The 23,562-nt window shown below is 39.5% G+C and overlaps 1 protein-coding gene across 3 annotated transcripts in view; it reads right to left on the reverse strand.

Annotated features, from left to right (window-relative positions):
- OXCT1 (3-oxoacid CoA-transferase 1) overlaps positions 1–23,562 on the reverse strand; it is a 133,307-nt gene that overhangs the window by 22,351 nt on the left and 87,394 nt on the right. For all 3 annotated transcript variants that reach the window (XM_039543905.1, XM_039543904.1, XM_039543903.1), the window contains 3 exons: positions 20,102–20,174; positions 19,303–19,378; positions 1,653–1,742 (listed from right to left, as the gene is read on the reverse strand). In XM_039543905.1, the coding sequence (XP_039399839.1) occupies positions 1,653–1,742; positions 19,303–19,378; positions 20,102–20,174 (239 nt within the window). The remainder of the gene's footprint in view (positions 1–1,652; positions 1,743–19,302; positions 19,379–20,101; positions 20,175–23,562) is intronic.

Genomic DNA, 23,562 nt, shown 5'->3' on the forward strand with positions numbered 1-23,562 from the left:
GGTTGGTTTTCATTTACTACTGTCCTTCATCACGTATGAACCGGTGAAAGATTCTATACACCATTTTCCAGTGCCTTTTTGGTTTTCATTAAAACTACCATTGTTATTTTGTCATAGAGTTTAATGCCTGAAGGGTCCATCAGATCATCTAATCTGATCTCCCCCACCACCACTACCCAGCATCTGTGCACTAAATCCAACAACAGAAATTAGACCATAGTATTAGAGTCCACAGAAGACTAGACAATTATGTGCCATTGGCAGATAATAGGAGGGACCATGGTGCACCGGTGCTCAAGGCCCCTGCAATGGAAGGGAAATGATTAAGTGAGATATACCCAGATAGTCCTGGCAAGTGACCTGGACTCACACACTGCAAAGGAAGGTGAAAAACCAAGGTCACTGCCAATCTAATTTGGGAAAAATTCTTTTCTGAGGGCAGGTCTACACTAAGGGCGGGGGTCGAACTAGGGTACGCAAGTTCAGATATGTGAATAGCGTAGCTGAACTCGAAGTACCCTAGTTCGAACTACTTACCCGTCCAGACGCCGCGGGATTGAAGTCCGCGGCTCCAAGGTCGATTCCGCCACCGCCGTTTGCAGTGGTGGAGTACCGGAGTCGACTGGAGCGCGCGGGGAGTTCGAACTATCACGTCCAGATTAGACGCGATAGTTCAAACTCCGAGAAGTTGAACTCACCACGTCGACTCGGCAGGTAAGTGTAGACTAGCCCTGACTGTGTGTATGATGATCAGTTAGCATCTGAGCAAGAACTAGCCAGGAAAGCACCTGAGTGAGAGAATGCTCAATGCCACCTCAGAACCTTGGCCCAGATCATCTAATTCCCCATCTCCAGCCATCCCTGCTGCTTCTGATGAAGGAGATAAAGAAAACCCTCCCAGAATACATTAGAGGATGAGGGGGAAATCCCTTTGTTTTACCATACTTCGGTTTTTGTTTTTTCTTTCTATATTCTACCAGCATCTACAAGTTTAGTTCAACTGTGAATTTTAAAAGGTAGTTTTTTAGTATTTTATCAGTTAAAAAACAACACACAACTCTTCTATGCAATCAAAGTGTCCAATCAATATTGTAATGTTTCCCACAGTGCAGGGGCTGCCACTTAGACCCCTGGATTGTTTACTCTAGAGTCTCAGCATTCATTGTTTACCAAAAATGAAAGTCTCTAACTTTGTATTTCTGATGCAGCAATATAAAACAGACTGTATGAAATCATGCAGATAAGGTTTCTTTCATTGAGCTGTCACTATTAATTTGGACAGCCATTTCAATGGCAAATTTCTTTTCCTCACAGTGAAACGAATGCCCATGGAAAACTTCATTTTTCCAGTCGGCTGTAAGGTGAAGAACAAGTACCATCAACAGCATCTGCTGTAGATCCAGCACTTTGCAGAAACATTAAAATTACATAAAATCACTCAAGAATGTGTGTGATTTAAAATTACTAAATTTTTTAAGTCAAAAGATTTGTACCCAAGAAAGAAATGTGTCCTAAACACCCTTTAAGTACTTCTATTGCAACTAACAGCAACATTCTCAAGAATCTCCACAGGGAAGATAAAGTAACTTTTTGTTACAGTGCAAAATATTGATTTAGAGCTGAACATCTAGAAGGAAGAGATAAAGCTTTACCTTGGCTGAGTGCTCCATGGTGACGACCACTTTGGTTTGTGCACTAGACACCAAGTCCATAGCACCGCCCATTCCTTTCACCATCTTACCCTAAAACGGAATTTTGAAAAGGAGAGTCAAATGCCTTGATATATTTACTGCAAGAGGAATCAGTTTAAACTTAGGTGAACATTTTGCTACGCTGAGATGAAATCATTTCAGAAAGACAAGCATGCTTGCCAATTTTCTATGAAAAAACCCCCACGCCATATATCGTTATCATTGCCATCGACAGAACAGTAAGGAAACATGCAGCCAGTTATATTCTGCTGCCCCATTCTAAGAATTGACTGCACTATCTAATGTGGTTAGGAAGAAAATCATGAATCGAACACATGGTCAATGTCATTTTTGGTGTAACTCAACTGAAGACAAAGGAGATAGGCTCCAATTCAGCGACAGACTTAAGCCAGTGGTGAGCAACCTGCGGCCCATCAGGATAAGCTGACTGCAGGCTGCAAAACATTTTGATGATGTTGACCATCCACAGGAACAGTCCCCCACAGCTCCCAGTGACTGCGGTTCACCGTTCCTGGCCATTGAGAGCTGTGGGAAGTGGCGGGCCGCAGGGACGTGCTGGAAGTTTCTTTTTCTTTTGGCAGAAGAAAATTTTGTTCGCTAAAAATTAGCAACAAGAAGAGCTGTGCTTGTACTGATTTGAAAACCATGGGTTTAGCACCATGCCAGCTCAAGCTGCTGTCTCTATTTCACACCAGAACTCTTTGTTATGTTGTTTTGGAAATAGGTAAATAAATAAATATGGATCAATACTGATTTCTCTTTGTTCCTCAGCCATGCAATGTTTCCTACTTTTATGAAATGCATTATTCCTTTTAAAGTGTAATATAAATTCATAGGCCAGAAGAGACCATTGTGATCATCTAGTCTGATCTCCAGTGACTGAGGCCACAGAACTTCCCCAAAATAATTCCTAGAGCATATCTTTTAGAAAAACAGGCAATCTTGATTTAAAAATTGTCAGTGATGGAGAATCAACCACAACCCTCAGTAAATTGTTCCAATGGTTAATTATTCTCACTATTAAAATTTTACACCTTATTCCCAGTCTGAATTTGTCTAGCTTCACCTTCCAGTCATTTGATCATGATATACCTTCCCTGATAGATTGTAGAACCCATTATTAAAATATGTGTTCCCCATGTAGATACTTATAAACTGTAATCAAGTCACCCCTTAACCTTCTCTTTCTTGTGCTAAATACATTGAGCTCCTAGAGTTCATCATTAAAAGGCATGTTTTCTAATCCTTTAATCATTCTTACAGCTCTTCTCTGAACCCTCTCCAATTAACCAACATCCTTCTTGAATTGTGGGCACTAGACCTGGACAAAGTATTCCAGCAGTGGTCGCACCAGTGCCAAATACACCGCTATCTCGATATAACGCCAACCGATATAACATGGATTTGGATATAACACAGTAAAGCAGTGCTCCCAAGGACAGTGTTATATTGAGGTAGAGGTGTACAGAGGTAAAATATCCTCTTTACTACTACTCAAGATTCCTGTTTATGCATTCCAGGATCACAGTAGCTCTTTTGGTCACAGCAACATACTGGGAGTTCATTTTCAGCTGATTATCCACCATGACCTCCTAATCTTTTTCAGAGTCACTCTTTTCCAGAACAGAGTCCCTGATCCTGTAAGGATGGCCTACATTCTTTGTTCCTAAATGTATACATTTACATTTAACCACATTAAACCATACATTGTTTAATTTTGCCCAGTTAAGCAACGGATCCAGATTGCTCTGAATCAGTGACCTGTCCTCTTCATTATTTATAACACCCCCAATTTGTGTGTCATTGCAAACTTTATCAGAGACGATTTTATGTTTTCTTCCAGGTCATTGACAAAAACGTTAAATAGCCCAGGGCAAAGAACCAATTTGTGTAAGACCCTATTGGAAACAGACCCACTTGATTATGACTCTCCATTTGCAGTTACATTCAGTTAGCCATTGTTTAATCCATTTAATGTGTGCCATGTTAATTTCATATTGTTCTAGCTTTTAAAAATTAAAATGTCGTGCAGTACCAAGTCAAACACCTTCCAGAAGTCTTAATATATTACGTCAACACTATTACTGTCATCAACGAAACTTGGAATCTCAAAAAAAAAAAATCAAATTAGTTTGACAGGATCTATTTTTCTATAAATCCATGCTGATTTGCATGAATTCCTTTACCCTCCTTCAGTTCTTTATTAATCGAGTCCCATATCAGCAGCTCCATTATCTTGCCCACGATCTATGTCATGCGGACGAGCCTATAATTACCAAGGTTTTACCCTTTCTAAAAATTGGCACATTAGCTTTCTTCCAGTCTTCTGGAACTTTCCCAGTGCTCCAAGACTTCTTGAAAATCAACATTAATGTTCCAGCGAGCTCCTGAACAAGCTCTTTCAGACCTCTTAGATGAAAGTTATCTGGAGCTGCTGATTTTAAAATGTCCAACTTTAGCGGCTTCTGTTTACATTGTCCTGAGATACGAGTGGAAGAAAAGATTATTACCCTCACCATATGATGAGCCTATATAATCAGTTTGTACCAAACGCTGTATTGGATATAAAGTGCTTGTGGTGTATATTTAGCTATGGTTTTCTGTGTGCTGCATCATTAAATTAAATGGCTTGTCAATCTCTGCCTACCTGTGTGCTGTAGGTAAGACTGTCGGGCAATTTGAGAGTAAGGGTCTAACGAAGTGAGAAGAGACTGCTTTCTGTCATGAAGGTTTTATCACTGTTCTTCCTTTGATTGGCTGTTTTCTTTAATCGAAAATAAGTAATCCTTACTGAAATACATGGGGTTTTTTTTGTATATGGAAAACATAACAGTGTTATGCCAAACAACCTGGAAAGAGACATACATATGGGGAACTTTGAAATGTAAAACTTTTCCCCGATAATTCTTTCTTTTCCATTTATTTCCTGCTGTCCCATACGTCAATAAGGCAATTCAGTGCATAACTATGATCCATGACATAAAGCATACAGTGTATCAGATCATACAGAAAAAAGCTTATTCCGTTACCAATTTGGCCAGCAACTTCAGTGGAAATTTCTTTACCACAGAGAAACAAATATCCATGGAAAATGGCATTTTTCTGCTTCTTTTGCAAGGTGAAAACAAACTGCCAACTGTCAAAGCTTCCCCAGCTCTTTCTTCCGACATTAAATCTCTTAAAATATGTTCATTGGCCATATTAATAATTTGTATTAAATCAAAAGATTTCCATTCAAAATGTAAATAACTTACTAGCACTTGATTATGATTAGCATCGTTAGTAATTATAAGAAACATTTTGAGCCCTCTCCAAAATAAAGATTAAAAAAATAACTTGGGAGACTTTACTTTAATGATACATTACAAAATATTTGTTTGAAACTGCAATCCTAAAAAGACTATCAAAATTTACCTTGGGTGAGCGCTTCTCTGTCAGCCACTCAGATTTGTGCACTGGACACTAATTGAGAGCACTACCCAAACTTTCCCCTGGAAACCCAGAAATACAGAGTTCTGCAGAGACTGAATTGTCTTCTCAGCAACCTTGCACAGACTCTTATCTAGGGCATGGTGTAGGGCAGGGGTCGGCAACCTTTCAGAAGTGGTGTGCCGAGTCTTCATTTATTCACTCTAATTTAAGGTTTCGCATGCCAGTAATATATTTTAACATTTTTAGAAGGTCTCTTTCTATAAGTCTATAATATATAACTAACCTATTGTTGTATGTACAGTAAATAAGGGTTTTTTTTAATGTTTAAGAAGCTTCATTTAACATTAAATTAAAATGCAGAGTCCCCCGGACCAATGGCCAGGACCCAGGCAGTGTGAGTGCCACTGAAAATCAGCTTGCGTGCTGCCTTCGGCACACATGCCATAGGTTGCCTACCCCTGGTGTAGGGAAAGCTAAAGATGTGGCATTGTTTCCTCATTAACCCTGCAAAACTTTCCTGGTTGAGTTATCATGGATTATGCCAACCTAGTCATTAACATGTCCCCCTTATAGGGGCCCTGGGTGGTTTTGCTTCCTTTAGTTATCTGGAGAGCCATGTAGACTAGGACTCAGTGAGAAAGGATGCTGATGGTGCACTATGGTAAGTCTGCAGCTGAAGATATTCTCCTCTGTGGCCCGGCAAGAGGTAATTGCATCCCTCCAGGTATATGGAGGGAATGTAAGTTGAGCACAGGGGCTTTTGGCCCCTTGATCAAGTCTTTGCTGCTAATGGGATGCTCTATTTTATCAATGGTGCAACTGGGGATTTCTTTTCTTCCCTTCATTCACCAGTTTAAGGGCCTGATCCAGCAAGGCACTTAAAAGCATGTGCTAACTTCAAGCTCTTGAGCACCTTAATGTTTAAATTGCATTTTGAGACACGTATGTTGCCTAAGGACCATATACTGCCCTCCATCCATGTGCAGAACTCCTATTGATTGGCTTTTCCCCACACATTAGTCATGTGGGGAGGGGAGGAGCAGATGTATTCTAAAGAGGCTGAATAGAAACTGGTTGAAAAAACATCATGCAACTATTTGAAGTTGTTGTGTGCTCAACAAGGGTAATAACTTCATATTACTAAACTGAACATCGCTACTTGAGCCAGAAAAATGTTGCTGCCAATAGGAGAGGAGATATCAGGTTGTGAATTTCCTCTCAGTGGTCCCTACTAGTGTCAGATGGCGTCATGCCAGTCTGTATGTGCAAAGCAGGGTTAAGGGCTCCCAAAAACATGATTTCTTAGAAAGTCACTTTTGTTCCTTTATGCTGAAAACGAGCCCTCAGACCAAAGACAAATGAGCAAATCGTGGTCTGTTCTAAGTGAAAACAGAGCTCTAGGTCCCCAGTTATACCTCCTACTATCACTGCACATTTACAAGGGATTTCTGTTACTTTTAAAGCTCAACGCTAGATTTAATTGCAGTCAACATATACCAGATTGTTCCTTAAATGATTTGAGTGCCTTGTGCGCAAAATGAAGCCTGTCTTAAAAATAAATATTTACTTTTCCTGGAAACTGCCTGCAACAGCAGCCAACAGTTACATGAAATTTCTGCTAAAAGCTAATTAGGGCTGATAGCAGTGGGCATGGAAGGAGGCATTGGGTTGAGAGGCAGAACTACACTGTTTCACTTAACAGAAGTTAGAGTGTTAATTTCTATCTAATTTTCTCTTAAATAGGATAAAATGCAGTACGTACAATAGGTCACTCTCTGAAACTTGATTAAACACTCTTAATAGAAATGTTGTAATTAAATAACCTGCAATAAGTAGAGAGACCAATTGCTTTAGTCAACTCCTTGGAAAAACCAAAATTATTTTAAAATTGGTAACTGATAGAAATACACCCTAAATACACCCCCCCCCAACACACACACACCTCCCTACAAGCTTGTAAGGATTCAGGGTTTGTATTTTTTCGGGTGCTGTTTTTCTTTAAATGAGCATTGTAAGCTTCTAAGTACATTAATGGAACTTGTTTGGGAATCCAGAGGAAAGATTTATTTTAGTGCACTGGTTCAAATTCTCCCGAACACCATGCATTATAAGAAGAACACTATCAATCAGAGTTGAGATTAGGAGGCAAGTTTTTCAAATCAGCTCTGCGCCTTCCCTAAACTAGGAATACTTACAAAAGTTGGGGTAGGAAGAGGCTTACTGTTGCTTCCTTCTCCTTTGTGCCAGCATAACTGCTACAAAAAGTGCACAGGGATGGAATGAATTCTCCCTCCCTCCTGCCACCTTTTCAGCAGTTCAGGCTGAATTGAAAGATAATTTGGGAAGTCACGGACACTGTACGCATATTGTAAAGATGCCCTGCATTTTTTGCTCCCTCTGAGGTTCACGGTGGCTTGCACCTACCCAAAGAGGCTTTCTACGAACACCCACATGGTGCAGAGCAGAATCCTGTGCCAGTCATAGGAATAAAGACTACTCCAGAGGGCTCCAATGGAAAGACCTGGGGTATAGGGGTTATTAAGCAAATGAAGGAACAGCTCTAATAATTCCCTGTGTGATCAAGAAATGAGGGTTTAACTGAACACACACCACAAGAGGAAACTGAGACCAATTCCTTAGTCCATGCTCACTGCTAGTCATATGCCTCAGGTTTAAGCACATTGTAAGTAGTTTATCACCATAGGTGCTGGAACTAGGAGCGCTGGGCATACAGCAGCATCCCCTGGTTTTGGTTTGAAGTGGTTTCCATTATTTACAGGGTTTACAGTTTAATTTAATGGCTTTCAGCACCCCCCATATAAAAATTGTTCCAGCACCTCTGCTTATCACATCAGTCAGCAGGACACTATGAGGATATATTAATCGATATGAGTCTGCCTTTCCTTCATCAACTAGTGATGAGAAACCATATGCCTCACTCAATTAATTAATAAAAGAGTTACTTCAGAAACTCTTGCACGCAGTTATGAATGCTGTTACTTTGAAGCTGTATCAGCTAAATCACAATGTTCACACTATCTCGACCTACTGATGCATGTACCCATCAAATAACCAGAGTGACTGATTTAACTACTTAGTAGCATCCGCAGTTCAAGCTGACCTTTTAGGTGACTATCTGGAAATATCTTGAACAAACAGCCTAGGATGGGGAAAGAAATGGGAACTGGGCATTAATGCTGATTAATTTCCAAGAGTCAGATGCTTCCTTCGCCTTCATGGCGCAGAGTTAAGGAAAACCTCACAAAACCAACCAGACGGAGAGGAGTAGAGTCAGCATGACTCCCCTATCTTCCTAGCCCTACACTTGCAGGACATCCTGTATTGGACTCAGCTGGCCTAGCGGGACATGTTGGATGGGACAGGGGAGGGGCAGATATGGGAATCAGTTGCTATTTCCAGCCTCCTTGCTACGAAAAAGGGTTAGATCTTGCAGAAAATCGTGAATGAGGGTAACGGTGATTGGACTAACATAACTCCACATGGTGCTATCTCTGTCGGGAGGCTCAGGGCCACAAGGAATTGGGCTTGTGGCGCACTCAAAAGGTGAACTTGAAACCTGTGCGGAGAGTTTTCTGCTCTGCCTGTCTACTCAGTGAGCCTCAGTGGTCCTCCTGGATCACCAACCTACATTAGCCCTGGAGGTCCCTACGTCCTCCATAAGGCTGTTATCACCACTCGAGTATGTGAAGGATTCAAGTGAGATGCATAGCATGCGTCAAGAGATTATCTGAGCCGAATACAACAAGGAATAATAAGAAAATATAATCTGCATTACATGTTTTTATAGGATTTGAAAAAAAAAATCAGTATATCAGAAAACCCCAGGGAAGCCCTGAATTACAATTATAAAGAAAAGATCTCAGAGAATCCAGAATGTTTTGTAAAGAAAATAATTATGTGCCTATATAAATAGTGTAAGTATAACATTGCACATCAATATACTCTGTTCACAAGGGAAACTATGCTTACAGTACCTTAATTCCGAAAAAGAAAATCACGCTTCTTCCAGTATTTTATTTTCCATTTCTCCAATGGAGCAAAGATTTTACTGGATAGAGCTTGAAGATGAATTGCTCTAGAATATACTTGCTCTGTCATTTTTTTTTCCAGTGACTGCAGGGCCTCAAATGGCACAATTACAGAATTATTGTAATTATATTGCCATCTCTGACAGCTAGATTAGATTTTACTCAGAGAGACTAACTGAAGGAACATTAGCAAGGAATACAAGGAAGTCATTAATGGTATTTTTGTGGCAGTTGAGTGGGTGAAAGAAATAACGCAGAAGAAGCAAACAGTTAAAGTTCTTGAATGCAATAATTGCGTATGTACCTGCTATTAGATATACACATGGCAAAGATTTTTTTAAAAACTATGTCTAAATTCAATTTCTAGATACATATTTAACCATTAAATAGGTGGCCTGATTTTCAAAAATGCTAAACACCGTTTCCCATTGAACTTCCACAACAAAACATGGAATTAAAAAACCATGGATATAATTTTCAAAAGAGCCTTTCAATGGGATTTAGACACTTCTGAAAATGGGATTTAGGCTCCTAAGTAATTTATGAACTTTTGAAAATTTCACCAAATATCTTTTTCCTAAAATTTACTATGCTTAAAAATGACTGTGCTGGGAATGTTAAATATTTATTTTCTATAACAGAGAAGTAATTTAAAATATGACATATGCCTAAGGGAAAGTTAGTCAATGTTTATGAAGTTATTTTTCCATAAAACTAATTCAAAATGACTGTTGGCTCTGAATTAAAACCACAAAGTGAAATTCAAATGAATGCACTGAAAGTGCATCTCAAGAGCTACAGTACTTGTCTTAAACCAATCTCTTAAAGTTGTGCAGCACTCAAATGCACGCACTCTATGAAGATGTAAATTACTATGATAGGGCTAGAGAGCGTCAAGTTAAGCTTTCCATTTAGCTGTACATGGCCCCACCAAAATGTAGTGCATGTTGTGCAGTGATTATTAAATATTAATTCCAAGAACTGCATACATAACATCCATGCTCACCCAGTGATTATGGCTCCACAGTTAAGGTTGCAAGTGCCATTCCATTTTAGAACTAACCCAGGGATCAAGGATTTTTTGATCTTCTGGTCTTTGAAATCGGCAGTGAATATTTTTAGGCTGAAAAAGCTGCTCATTGTAGGAAGCTGTGAAAGTCAGATTTCTCATTTCCCCCAATAAAAAAGGTCTAGGAGAGCACCCATAACTATCCCGATTATGAGCCCTATACTCCCCCTACGCTATGAGGTGTGGAGAAGAGCAAATCAAAATAAAATAGGACAGAAAAGCCTCACATGCAATGGAAGGAGAAATGGAGCTAACACAACATCCTCTACTCTTCCTTTCGCCCTACAGTAGCCACTTTATGGCAGTAATTATGTGCTACAAGGGGTCTGCAGGATTTCCAGGTGTGTATTTGTCGGGAGTGAGGCAGGTAGAACTAGAAAGCTGATCTATGTTACATGCTTCACTTAGAAAGCAGATGTCTGCAAGTAAGTTAATGCCATTGCTTATCATTTAAATAATGTTATCACTTGGAAGCTGTAGAACTCAGATAAGCATGAGAATCTAGGTAACTGCAGGTTCCCCAGTCTTGAGTTAACAGATCTACTCCCACCATATTTTCAACTACATGCCTAATTTGTTTCCATGCAATCTGGGGTAGCTGCTCAAAATGCACTTGGAATTAGCAGCACAGCTCCCATGAACATTCAGAGATGTACAAATCCAATAAACTTAATTAGCCTGAATATTTTCTGTTTATATAGCACTTAGTTGCTTAATTTGCAGCAGTAGGTAATCATTCCATTACCTACAATAATGACGAAAAAAGAAGTATGCTTCTCATAGAATGTCTTGCATCTTAATGTATAATTTGGAAGCAAGAAATAAATGTGCAATGTTTGATATTCACAGATGGTGGTGGTGAAGATCGGTATAACTATATCACTCAGAAGTGTGGATTTTTCACACCCTGAGCGATGTAGCTATACCAACATAGGTCCGTATTTTAGACCTGGCCTAAGTAACTGTATTATGACTTTTCTTGTATGCTGGTAGTGGTTTGGACACTGACTGAAAATGAAGTCAGTTCCTGCTCTGAAGGCTTACAATCTAAGCTCCTGATCCTACAAAGATCTGAGCAGTCCTGGTAAAGGCAGTGAGACTACATACATGCTTAAAAGTGAAGCATGTGCATAAGTCATTTCACAGTCAGGACCTAAGAGACAAACATGGAGAAACTACAACATACTGGGAAAGCCAAAGGAGGGATTTTCCCTTTATATTAATTTTTTTCTATTGTTTACTATTAGTGTATCAGCTCACTCAAGGACTCATCCAAAGCCCACTGAAATAAATCGGAGTCTCTCCACTGACTTGAGTTAGCTTTGGGTCAGGTGCAAACGCAACAGCAATGTTGTTTTTCTAACGCACTGAAGACCAGATTTTCAACTGGTCTTAAAAAAGGATCCTCACTGAAAAGCTGTTCACAAATGTCATTTAAGACTGGGTGAAAAAATTACCACTTAATGTATAGCATTAATCCTAATGTCCTAGGTTATACTGACCTCTACAGATAGCAAATTAAAATAAAATGTTATTAAATTGGAACTGGCCTTCTTCCTAGCTTCCCTGCAAAGTTAATCTTTGGTAAGGGTCAGTATTTTTGTACTCTGGTTTTCTTTTCATTAGATGGATTTCATTATTAACCCTTTCATCCTGTCATTCCTGAGGCTGCTCCAAGTTAGATCTGGGATTCGATGTACAGCATTAAAATTTTAGGCTGATATTTCTAAAATTCCAAGCCAATTTTTTCCAAGCGTGACTCATTTTTAGGTGCCTTAGCTGTTGGGTGCCCAACTTGAGACCCCATAGACAGGTCTGATTTTCAAAATGTGCACTCAGCTTTCTGAAAATCAGGCTCCTTTCAGGTGCCTCAAGTTGAGAACCTAAAAATGGAGGCATCCAAAATCATTAGTCACTTTTGAAAACTTCAATCCAAATGTTTCAGATTAAAATCAGTTTTTAAAAAATGATAGTGACTTTTGATATTGCTCTGATTTTTATTACAACCCCAAGCCTTGTCAGCTACATCAACGTACCAGGTTTGTATCTTGGCCTGCTTTTGTGCAGGGGTAGTCCAGAGAATAAAAGGTTCTTTTTGCCTTTTCCCTTTCCCTACCACATACACTGCACAAGATAGCTTGGAATTGCCTACAGCTTGTGAAGCACTTTGTGATCTTTGGGAGTGAAAGGAGCTATAAGCACAATTGAAAATGAATAGCTATCGTGTATGTTTTTGTGTGTGTTAATGTGTTCATTTACACGAGCCTTGTCCTCCTAATCCAAACCCCTAACTGAACAGCTACCACAACATCCGACTTTGATTACGGCAGAAGAATATGCAGAGATAGAGTTAATTCTTTTTGTCATGAGTTGTAATTGTTTAAAGTTGACTATAGGGAAGACAGCTGCACATACAGATATCTTTGATGGTTAGAACACCTAGTGTTCTATCTCCAGAACTTGTGTGGTGCTACACAAAAGGAGACACACCACTTTTTAAATGCATTGCATCTAATTATTTGCATGTTTACTTAAAGTACCAGTTGATAAGGTGTACAACTGGGACACAGTATTCTGCATATTTATTAGCCATATTCTGTTGTTCTTATGTAGTACAGATCTTCCAAAAAGGTATTTTATTAAATCAGAATCATTATGTATGACAGAGCATATTCCCTTCACAGTAGTGATGGTAATACAGCAGGCAAAAGTTTGGAGGAATTTTTTTTTCTATTGACATGGAACCAACAAAAAGTTTTACAAAATTTACTCCTTGAGATTCATGAACCTTTAGCCACAGGGCATCTCTGTCACTGGTTCAATGATTTATTTGCTGTTACACTATATAGGCAGCACCAGTATTTATTATATTAATATTAATGAATCTCTTGAAGGCATAATTCATCACTTTTAATCTTTTTTTCTCTCCTCTCTTAAAACTTGATGTTTAATGGCTTGGGGCTATTTTAGCAATGCAAAAGCATCATTAGTCAAAGAAACCACACTGGTAGGCAATATCAGATCCCCTGCTACTTTTTTGTGAAAGGTGCTATAGCTTACTCCAAAAATAGGGAACTGAGAAAAAGAGAGAATTAGAGATACTTCAGAAATGTAATGTGTCATTATTTTTAAACATTCTACCGTGGTCTTTAATAAAAAAAGTCAATATTTACCAACTATTATCACAGTATGATAGCACAAATAGCATAGAGTTGCAACTATTGGTAAATGTCAACTTTTAACTGAAACCACTGTATATCTCCATCATCTTCAAGATGAGGAGTTTTGTGTAGCAAGTCTCACCTCATGAAAATTCCCATGGGTGAAGGAACTGAGAGTGGGACTCACTTCTGTTCACCTCTAAGATACATTTTAGAACAACCCTGATTGACAATGGTATGTGTAAAATAAATTGGTGGCCATGGTCTAGTGCCTTTAGACAGCCTTGCACATCACCAAAACAATTTGCAGTGTGGTTTACAGTCAATAGAGGGAGACTGAGCTAACGTCTGACCTCTAAAGGTGGTCCCATCTAGTCAGGGTTGGTGTTCACTGATGGAGCAACATAGTGAAGCTTTCTCTGCCAAATGCCACTGACAGAGGTGCATTGGGCAGTCATGTTGTCTTGAGCCCAGCACTGATCATGGACTTGAAAGGAGCAACCAACATCAGCACTTTTACAGTGTTATGGTACTTCTCACACAAGTTGCAACAGGAGGTGTTGGCATGTGTATATCTCTCCCTATCTCCCTACCCTTGGGCTCTACTATCAAGCACAGATCAGGTATGTATAGGGGCCAGCAATGAAGGTAAGGTGGCCTGGAGCTTATATGCCATAGGGATGGGAAGGAGAAGCAGCAGTGTAGGGATAGGATAAGAGCAACCATGATTCTATTAGAACAGGAGAAAATTTCAACTCCTCAGTTCTCTCTCAATCCCTTTCTTTTCTGTAGCTAGGAGAGGGGCAGGCACAGACAACTGCGCCCACAGGGACATAACACCCATCATGGATCCCTCTTTTCCAGGTTGTAGGAAATGGAACACACACAGTTTTTGCAGCAACATACTCCTAGACTGATAGGTACAGTGGATGAGAAAGAGTCAGGGACACAGAGAGAGAGAGAGAGAGAGGTGGGTGCTGGGTTGTTGGAGGAGATGGACAGAGTGCCATGCGGTGCTGGGCAGTGGAAGAGACAGATGATTTCTGGAGGGGAGACAGAGACAGGCCAAAAAAGGATTAAGAAGAAGGATTCAAGCATTGGAAAAGAAAGGGGAGGGATGGGGGAAAAATATACTGGGCACAAGAAGATTAAGAGTGAGGAAAACAGACACTGAAATAGACAATTGAAAAAGATACACTGGCACAGGTAAAACATTATGGAGACAAGTGAAAGGAGACATACTTCAGTCATTTCTTTCTTATTATTTTAAACAGAAAATATAATCAGAAAAGGTTAACATTTGTGATTGGTGATCTGCCCACCTTCTACTGAGAGGGTAATGAGTTTCAGTGAAATTTAAGCCCTAAGTGATCTAGGCACTTTTGAAAATGTTACCCTGAGCTCCTTAGAGGGAGAGACATTTCCGTTTGTGGAATACAAAAGAAAAAAAAACAATTAAACAAAGTGAACAAAGAGGGGATTGTGTCCCAGAGTAAGCTTTAAAGAAAGGTAGGTGCCCACCTGTGCCTGGCTTCCTCCCAGATTAATGGAATTCTGAGGCTTGTGTTTGGGGCAAATAGAGTTGTAAGCTTGCCACCAAGGAAGTGATATAAAGGCAATACATTTTTGTCAGTGAGAAGCAACTGCTGGGAAGGTTGCAGTGACCAGGGTCTGAGCAAAGACCTCAGGGAAGGTCCCACCCTCTGAGGTGCTAGGAAAGGAGCCTGGGATAGTGTGAGCTGAAAAAGCTTGAGGAAGGGCTGAGGTGGAACCTTAAGAGGCAAGCAAATACAGTCAGTGGCCCTGAGGCGAGAATGAAATGAATGTTTGCATGCAAAGGATATAAACCTTCATGCTTTATGGAGTCAGCCTGTCATCAAGAACCTGTGGTTAGGAACAAGCTCCCGTCCTTCCCATGAGCAGACCAGGACCCTGAGTCTTGCATTTTGTAGTGTGCTTAGAATGACATACTGCTCTTCTTACCCCAAAACTTTCATGGGAGTCCCACCTCCATTAAAAGTTAATGAAGAAGGGAAGGAGGAGAGGGCTACAATTATTTTAATAATCCTTCCCAGCTGACTTCCTCATTATGAATGTATGCAAATACATGTATAAGCACCAGTGCTTGGGTGATATCAACCTATTTAGGGAGAGCAAGAATAGTTTCACTATGTTACTTATTCAAAACTTGAAGGCTTAGGATTATTACTTGCCTCCAACTGATGGAAATACCACCAAACAGAGACTTATGGCATATAAAAATGATGAAACTATGAAAATAGAAAGTTAAGTGAAAAATGATTCAATAAAATGTAAGTTCCCTTGATTGTTAGCTTCATGCAATAAAAATGTATCTTTATATTACCCAACATAAATCTTGCAACAAAAAAGGATATATAGAGCTCAGTGAAGTCACCTAATAATGACGACATATTGTCTTATTTAAAACAGAAGGTAGAATAGGACTGAGAAACAATTAAATGCCTACTTTTTGTTTAACTTCTTCAGTCATAGCTACTACTGCAATATTTGATAGTGTAATTGAACAATGCCTGTTTTTCAGAGGGGATGTACCTATTTTTTGCATGCGTTAACCAGAACTTTGTACAGCAGGGAGCAGTTTATCTTTATTTATTTTTCCATTTATAAAATGTTCCTCTTTTCAACTCCAAGACATATTTACTATAAAAATAATAACGCAAACAAACAACACCTTCTAAACAACCACTTCAAACTCCTTTCTAGCAATCCTCTCAGAGAAATCTTGAGTAAACAAAAGTCTTGCCGTGCGTATGAGCATTAAACTAAGCCTTTTTTGGTCCAAAGGACTGGGGAAGAAGTGAATTCCAGAGAGTGAGGGGACCTCTAACTTGAAGGACATGCCCACAATCCACAGATATGTTAGTATACTGACTGTCCACTTGAAAGGCATCAATAAAGAACATTAGTCTAAGACAGACTAATGCTTAGACTTAATTTGGCTAAAGACTCAAACCCTAAAGATGTCCAGATTAAAATCAAAACCCTTAAATTGCACCTGCAGCAAAAGCACTATAGCCGGAGACATTGTTGGTCTCCTTGTACCATTACAAGACTAGTGTAAGTGAGCAAAGAGAAAATAATCCTTCCTATGTGGCAATTGTTTGAGTGATCAAATCCAAATATGCTTTAGAGCATTGAGAAATGTTTGGACAGACTTCTGCTGACAGACTAGATGTTGATACAGACTTTTAGCACAATAATAAAAATAATAATAATACCACCACTGAGGTGGCACACACTAGTAAAAATATTTGAAATATGACCCTTCATCAGGATTTGCAAGTGCAGACCTCTGAACTCATGGAGTTCTAATGTGACTCTGCACAATGTCACAGAATGGCATTGGAATCTAATGTAGGATTAAAGACTTCACTTGAACGCCAACTGAAACTGTAGTTTGAAGTGGAAACACTGCACATATGTTGCTATCATTTCTATATACTACACTTTTAGTGCATTTCCCATTCAAATATATATGAGCCATGCAATCTCCCATTCGAGGACTGTTTTTTCTTAACAATTACACTTAAAACAAACAAACAAACAAACAAAACCTTCAAAAATTCAGTTGAGCATGTCTCTCCCAAGACAAGAAAAATCCCTAGTGTGTGTAACAAACATTTTTTCAGTAATCTCCATTGAAGAAAATTATTTTAATAAGAAATATGTTAGGTTTAAACCCCAGAAATTTAGAATGAAAAATGTTTACATGTGTGTCATTTAAACACATTTTGTGATCCAGAATGCAACGATTCAAAATCATTTTTGCAAACCAGTAGGTAAATAATTAGTTCATTCTGCATTATGTAATGAATAGTCGCATCCTCTACAAAACAAAGAAGGTGAGGTCTTCTGACAGAACTGTATTAATTCAATATGAAGAGAAAATATAAGTGGTTTATACGATGACATAAAGGGAAAGATATCTTACTGTAAATGCAAGTCTCCTAAGGACTGTGTATCAGACTGATAATCATTCGCCCAGCTAACTGGTATAAGATTTAGATACTAAATTTATTTTAAAAGGAAATCTGAACTCTCTAAAACATAGCTGTAATAAATAAATCACCCATACTCTAATTTTAACTATATTGGGCTTCAGTCTGTTAACCCCTTGACTCTTCTTATAAACATATTTGGTGACCTCATATTAATCTCATCTTGGTGCAGATCATAAACCATATCAGGGACTAAAAATATAATTTGATTCTTTCCCTTTTTTTTTTACAGTAGTCTTCTCCTTTCCAAAAGAGGCTGAGTTTATTATTTATTTTGGATTTTTGTAACGCAAGACACATAAAAATAAAATATGTTCCAAATTAAGTTCAATGGCAAGTTATATAAAGATCTATTACTAATTAGCATCTTAAGAAATGCACAGTTGACCTAATGTCAATATTAAGGTCCAAACATGAGAGGTACTGGCCCAACAGCATACCTGAGCATCCTCCGGGTTCCCTAAAATAGGTTAAGGATAAAAGACGCCCAACCACCAGTGAAACATCACAAGTTACAAGTTCACAGAGAGGGGATATTAATTCTTAACTCCATTTTTTCACAATAATCAAAGGGTTTTCTGCCTGCAAAAATTTCATCATGCCCTGAAAGCTATTCTTTTTATCCATATGGTATCACTGGAAATCAAACTCATGCTTCCCCCTCATGGATTAGAATTTCATCATTTTAGCTGTGAAAATCCATAGCTCTTATTGACAATGGCATCAAATTCAAGAAAAAAAAAGTGTGTGAATAAGTAACCATAAATGAAGGCAAAATTGGTAGTTGTGCCCATCTTTGCTCAAGGGGTTTAACCAATGAGTTCTGAAACCATCTAACTAGTAACATTAGTCCCTCACATGACAGGTGAATAACTATTAGAAAAAGACAAATGAGTTTAAAATAATCACAGGACAATCACTAGAATGTAATATTTTGGCTCCACTTATATGCAGTCAGAAGCAGTAACCTTAATATATACTGCTGTAAGCCTCCTTATGCTCCTCATAGCCCCTTCCCGAAACATATCCAACTTTCTTATTTTTTTCAGCCAGGAACATCTTAGAATCTCCAGTTTCCCTACAAGAGGAATCTGCTTTGACTATTGGTTGTAGGGTTGTCTTCTTTCCTACCAACTTCAAGCCCTATATCATCTCTCTTTAGTTTGACATTCTTAGCTCCCTACTGGTATTGATGTTGTGTTGAGAGCTACTGAAAATGTATGCAACAAATCTCTAAACTGCAGGAAACTCAGAGAAGTTTGAAAATGGGAACCCTAACAGCTCAGAAACTAGGAGGCAAATAAAAAGACCCCAAAAATCTCATTCTTTTCAATACAAACTCAATTTTGGAGGCCTGACTCAGGATTTTTGAATGCTTGGAGCTGGTGATGTTGAAGGAAAACAGTATCGACCTTAAAGCTGTATGCATTCTCTCCTTTTCTCTGCCTCACAGACCAGTTTTTAACTAAATTTGTTCCTTTGTGCCTGTCTTCTTGCCACAGATTTAAAGAAACAGAACACATCTTTACATTGAAAGCCTCCATGAACTCAAGATGTTGAATAAAAATTGTATGTCTGGTGCAATGGTTCCACTATCAAATGTCTCCAAACCTCCTTAAATCTCCAGTTTTTGAACACTTATTAAAAATAACCAACCAACCAAAGTTAGGCACCTGCGACTGTTCATTTAAAATCTATTCTCCCTTGTCTCAAACTCTCCCTCTCTGCTATCAGTTTAGAAACTGCAGTTTCGAAACACAGTTGTTATGAAAGAAGCTAGGAAAAATATATTTGTATTATTCTAAAGTAAGTGCACTCATGGTACAAGAGTTTACTTACAGGTATCATCCAGTTGGCCAGATCACCATACTTAGACACCTGCATTGCTCCAAGCATTGTCAAATCGACATGACCTCTGGTAAAAGATAGTGTGCAATTAGCATACTGTGTGGAAATAATAGCTCACAAATCCAACCAAGTTAATATATATCAATATAAAGCTCCTAAAAATGGCAGTAAACAGAGGAACTGAGCAGTTTGTCACTTACACATGTACTTTTCCCCCCTACACATAAGCACTGATCTGGATTTCCCTCTGCCTTCTGAGCCTCAAAAAACATGATTATTTCTGTCTGGTTTTGGTTAATTGCATTCACAGTAAATCAGCTCTGAACTCACATTTTTAAATGCATTCCTTCACATATTTGCGTGCACTGATTATCTTTTCAGAGCCATTATGGTTTAGTGTTTGTTTGTATCCAACCTCCTCTCCGAAAAAAAACAAACAAAAAACAGGTGCAGATGGTGAATTTCCATCAGGGAGGCGGAATCAGGATTGCAGATAAGCTGAGTAAAGAGATACACAGTGTGCAAGTACAGATTAGATTCCTCAGAAAGTGACTAATAAGTAGCTGTTTAAAACACAGCTACAAATGTGTTTATATACAGTCACAGTCAGTTGAATATTTCAGTTTCCAGTAGCCTGACCTAATCCTTCTGTAAATTGTCACTGAACATCCACAATAGTTTTACAGGTTGTTAAATGATAATCACATTTCAGAGCATTACTAATGAGTTTAGTTAGTGACTCATCCTATTCTGTTCAGCATTTTAACAGATTAGGAGTTCTGTTACATACCCTCTAATCATTGCAAATGATTCATCACTAGAGAAATAGGAGGAACCTGGAAGAACGGTGACTGTCTCTTTACCTGTAAAAGAAATGGGCTGTTATATTTACAGAATTGGTGTTTAGGAAAATCCAATAGGAAGGGATCTTCGTCATGTCAAACTCCAGACTTTGTCAGTCTTTACTGGTGTAAGCTTTTTGGAATTATGGGAGCGGGAGGTTACTCTGTAAGAATGGCTGGAGGGAGTTGGTCAGGGGCTGAATTAGGCCATGAATGAGGGAGAGCTTCTCCCACTGACATAACTACCACTGCTCGTTTAGGTGGTTTTATTATGTTGATGGGAGAGCTCTCCCATCGGCACAGAGTGGTTACACGAGCGATCTTACAGTGGCATAGCTGTATCCGTACAGTTGTGCCACTGTAAGTGTAGTGTAGACATGGCCTTAGACTGGCACCTGAGTCATACCGATACCAAATCAATCGGAATGTGTCACTGGGTAGTGAGAGTGGCAGGAAGTATTTTATAGGTGATCAGATAATGACCCCATTCAAAAGGTATGGGCAGTGGAATCTCGTGTTACGGTCATGAAAACCTCCACTGGACTTAGCTTTTCATTCATTCATTTCATTCTTTTTTTAGCAGAAAGAAAGTGTCTGGAGAAGACAGACAATGTTACAAAAAAAGAGGAGGTCAGACTGGGAATTTACTCTAGTGAAAATGTCCTTTCAATGCGTGACAGAGTTGGTTCACTCTTGTCTCCAAGGTGCATCTACAAGAAAATAAATGTTTGTGGTCCTGTGAGTGGACACACAAAACCTTATCCAGCATCCACGTGACAAATGACATGGAAGACCTGAAGGACCTAGCACTGGACCCCCTTCCTGCCTTCCAGCACCACTTCTGGTGAGGCACAAGCAGTACTGTGTTTCCTGTCTTACCTAGGAGGTATCTTTAATAGTTAGAGATTGGTTTAAAACCTGAAGCATGAGGTTTAATATCCCTTGTAAAATTTGTTATAATTAATTATAACTATGATACCCATATAAATATCCAATCCCATTTTTCATCTTGCAAGTTCTTTGCAAGTTCTACCACATTTTTGAAAGAATACTTCAGGGGTCGGCAACCTTTCAGAAGTGGTGTGCCGAGTCTTCATTTATTCACTCTAATTTAAGGTTTCGCGTGCCGGTAATACATTTTAACGTTTTTAGAAGGTCTCTTTCTATAAGTCTATAATATATAACTAAACTATTGTTGTATGTAAAGTAAATAAGGTTTTTAAAATGTTTAAGAAGCTTCATTTAAAATTAAATTAAAATGCAGAGCCCCCTAGACCAGTGGCCAGGACCTAGGCAGTGTGAGTGCCACTGAAAATCAGCTCGCGTGCTGCCTTCGGCACGTGTGCCAAAGGTTGCCTACTCCTGGAATACTTCAAATATCAGATGATCACTGCCAATTTAGTATAAATTATTATTAAAGAACAATTTTTACCCCGTTTAATTTAAAAAAAATATTACATTAATCTCAAGACTCAACTTGTACACACACACACACACACAGATTTTCAAAGGTAGGCACTTTGTGCTATTTGTGTCTTAGAAAATATCCCCCATATAAAAATATTTCCACAGCCAGCTGTTGGTGAAACTTTGTTAGGTGCTGAAATAATACAAGAGTAATATTGCAGAGATGGCATTGTTCAAAGTGGGAAAAACAACATGGTGATAACAGAATCAATTAGTTAAGTTAGGTGGCAAATATTTTTACAAGTCAGTGAACAGTTGCTGGAGTGTACAGCAAAATTAAATTATAAATTAGATTATATGTCAGTGCTTCATCTCATTTGGCTATTCAGTTTAGCTGTACTAGCTAACATGATCTGCTAAAGAGGAGATCCATGTTATTATGAAAAGCCCTTTCTAAAATACCAGATGTATATACCTGATCCTGCACTAGGATCCACTAGTGTGGGCCTGTGGCCATGCAGAGTCCTGTTAACGCTAATGGGAGTCTGTATGGGTGTAGGTCTCTGCACTAGCTGCTCCCAGTGCAGAAGCAAGGCCTGTGTTTAAACTGAATTGGATTAACTGCAAGTACTTGTATAACTTTAGTTTCACAATACAAATTAAAAAAACCAACCAACCCTAACAAGCTAGTTTTCCCATTTCAAAGCTGTGTGACCACTTTTTCCTGCCAAAAGATGGGGAGTTGTCTGAAGCTGAAATGGGTGAATTACAGGGGGAGGGTATCCTAAATTCCTTCTAAGCTGCACAGCTGGGTGGCCGCCCAGCAAGCTATCAAGTGCCGCGCACTTCAGGTGCCCCTCCCCACACTGCTGCATTGCTCCTGCCCACTGTCTTGGAGTCCCTGGCCAACAGCTCCCAGGAGCCTCCTGCTTGCTGTGCAGAGTGAGGGAGCAGAAGGAAGAAGGAGGGGGCGCTGATGTTAGGCTATCCCCCTCCCCTGTAGCCCCATTTCCACAGAGTGGGGAGGACGGACACAACATGGCTCAGGAGGGAGGGAGCTTGCTGGCAGCTGTTGCTGTGTCTGAACAGGGAGTCTTCAGACTGCTGAGTACCAATCTACTTAAAAGGACAGCGTACTTAAAGAGGCAGCGTGCATCTCTCTCTCTCGCACACACACAGTCTATCATCCTTTAAAAAGTGGAAGTGAAATCCTAGTGAGGAAGATAGAAAGAAGCATAAACTCTGGCAAATGAAGTGTAATATTATAATTAGGAAGGCCAAAAAAGTATTTGAAGAACAGCTAGTCAAAGATTCAAAAAGTAATAGAAAATGTTTTTTAAAAGTACATCAGAAGCAGGAAGCCTGCTAAACAACCAATTGGGCCACTGAACGATCGAGATACCAAGGAAGCACTCAAGGATGATAAGGCCATTGTGGAGAAACTAAATGAATTCTTTGCATCCATCTTCATGGCTGAGGATGTGAGCGAGAGTCCCAAACTTGAGCCATTCTTTTTAGGTGATGAATCTGAGGAACTGTCCCAGATTGAGGTGTCATTAGAGGAGGTTTTGGAACAAATTGATAAACTAAACAGTAATAAGTCACCAGGACCAGATGGTATTCACCCAAGAGTTCGGAAGGAACTCAAATGTGAAATTGCAGAACTACTAACTGTAGTCTGTAACCTAGCATTTAAATCAGCTTCTGAATCAAATGATTAGAGCAGACGTGGGCAAACTACAGCTCGCAGGCCACATCTAGCCCATGGGACCATCTTGTCCATCCCAGGAGGCTAGCCCCCCCGGCCCCTCCCCCGTAGCCATGCCATCGAGTGGGCAGCGCTCTGAGTGGCGAGGCTGCGCGTTCCTGCCAAGCAGCGAGGCAGCATGTCTGGCTCCCAGGGGGACAGTCAGGGGATAGGGAGCAGGGGGCGGTTAGATGGGGCTGAGGTTATGGGGGGCAGTCAGGGGATGAGGGAGGGTTGGATAAGTGTGGGAGTCCC

The sequence above is a fragment of the Mauremys reevesii genome, linkage group 6 (genome assembly GCF_016161935.1).
Source record: "Mauremys reevesii isolate NIE-2019 linkage group 6, ASM1616193v1, whole genome shotgun sequence".
Taxonomy (NCBI): Eukaryota; Metazoa; Chordata; order Testudines; family Geoemydidae; genus Mauremys; species Mauremys reevesii.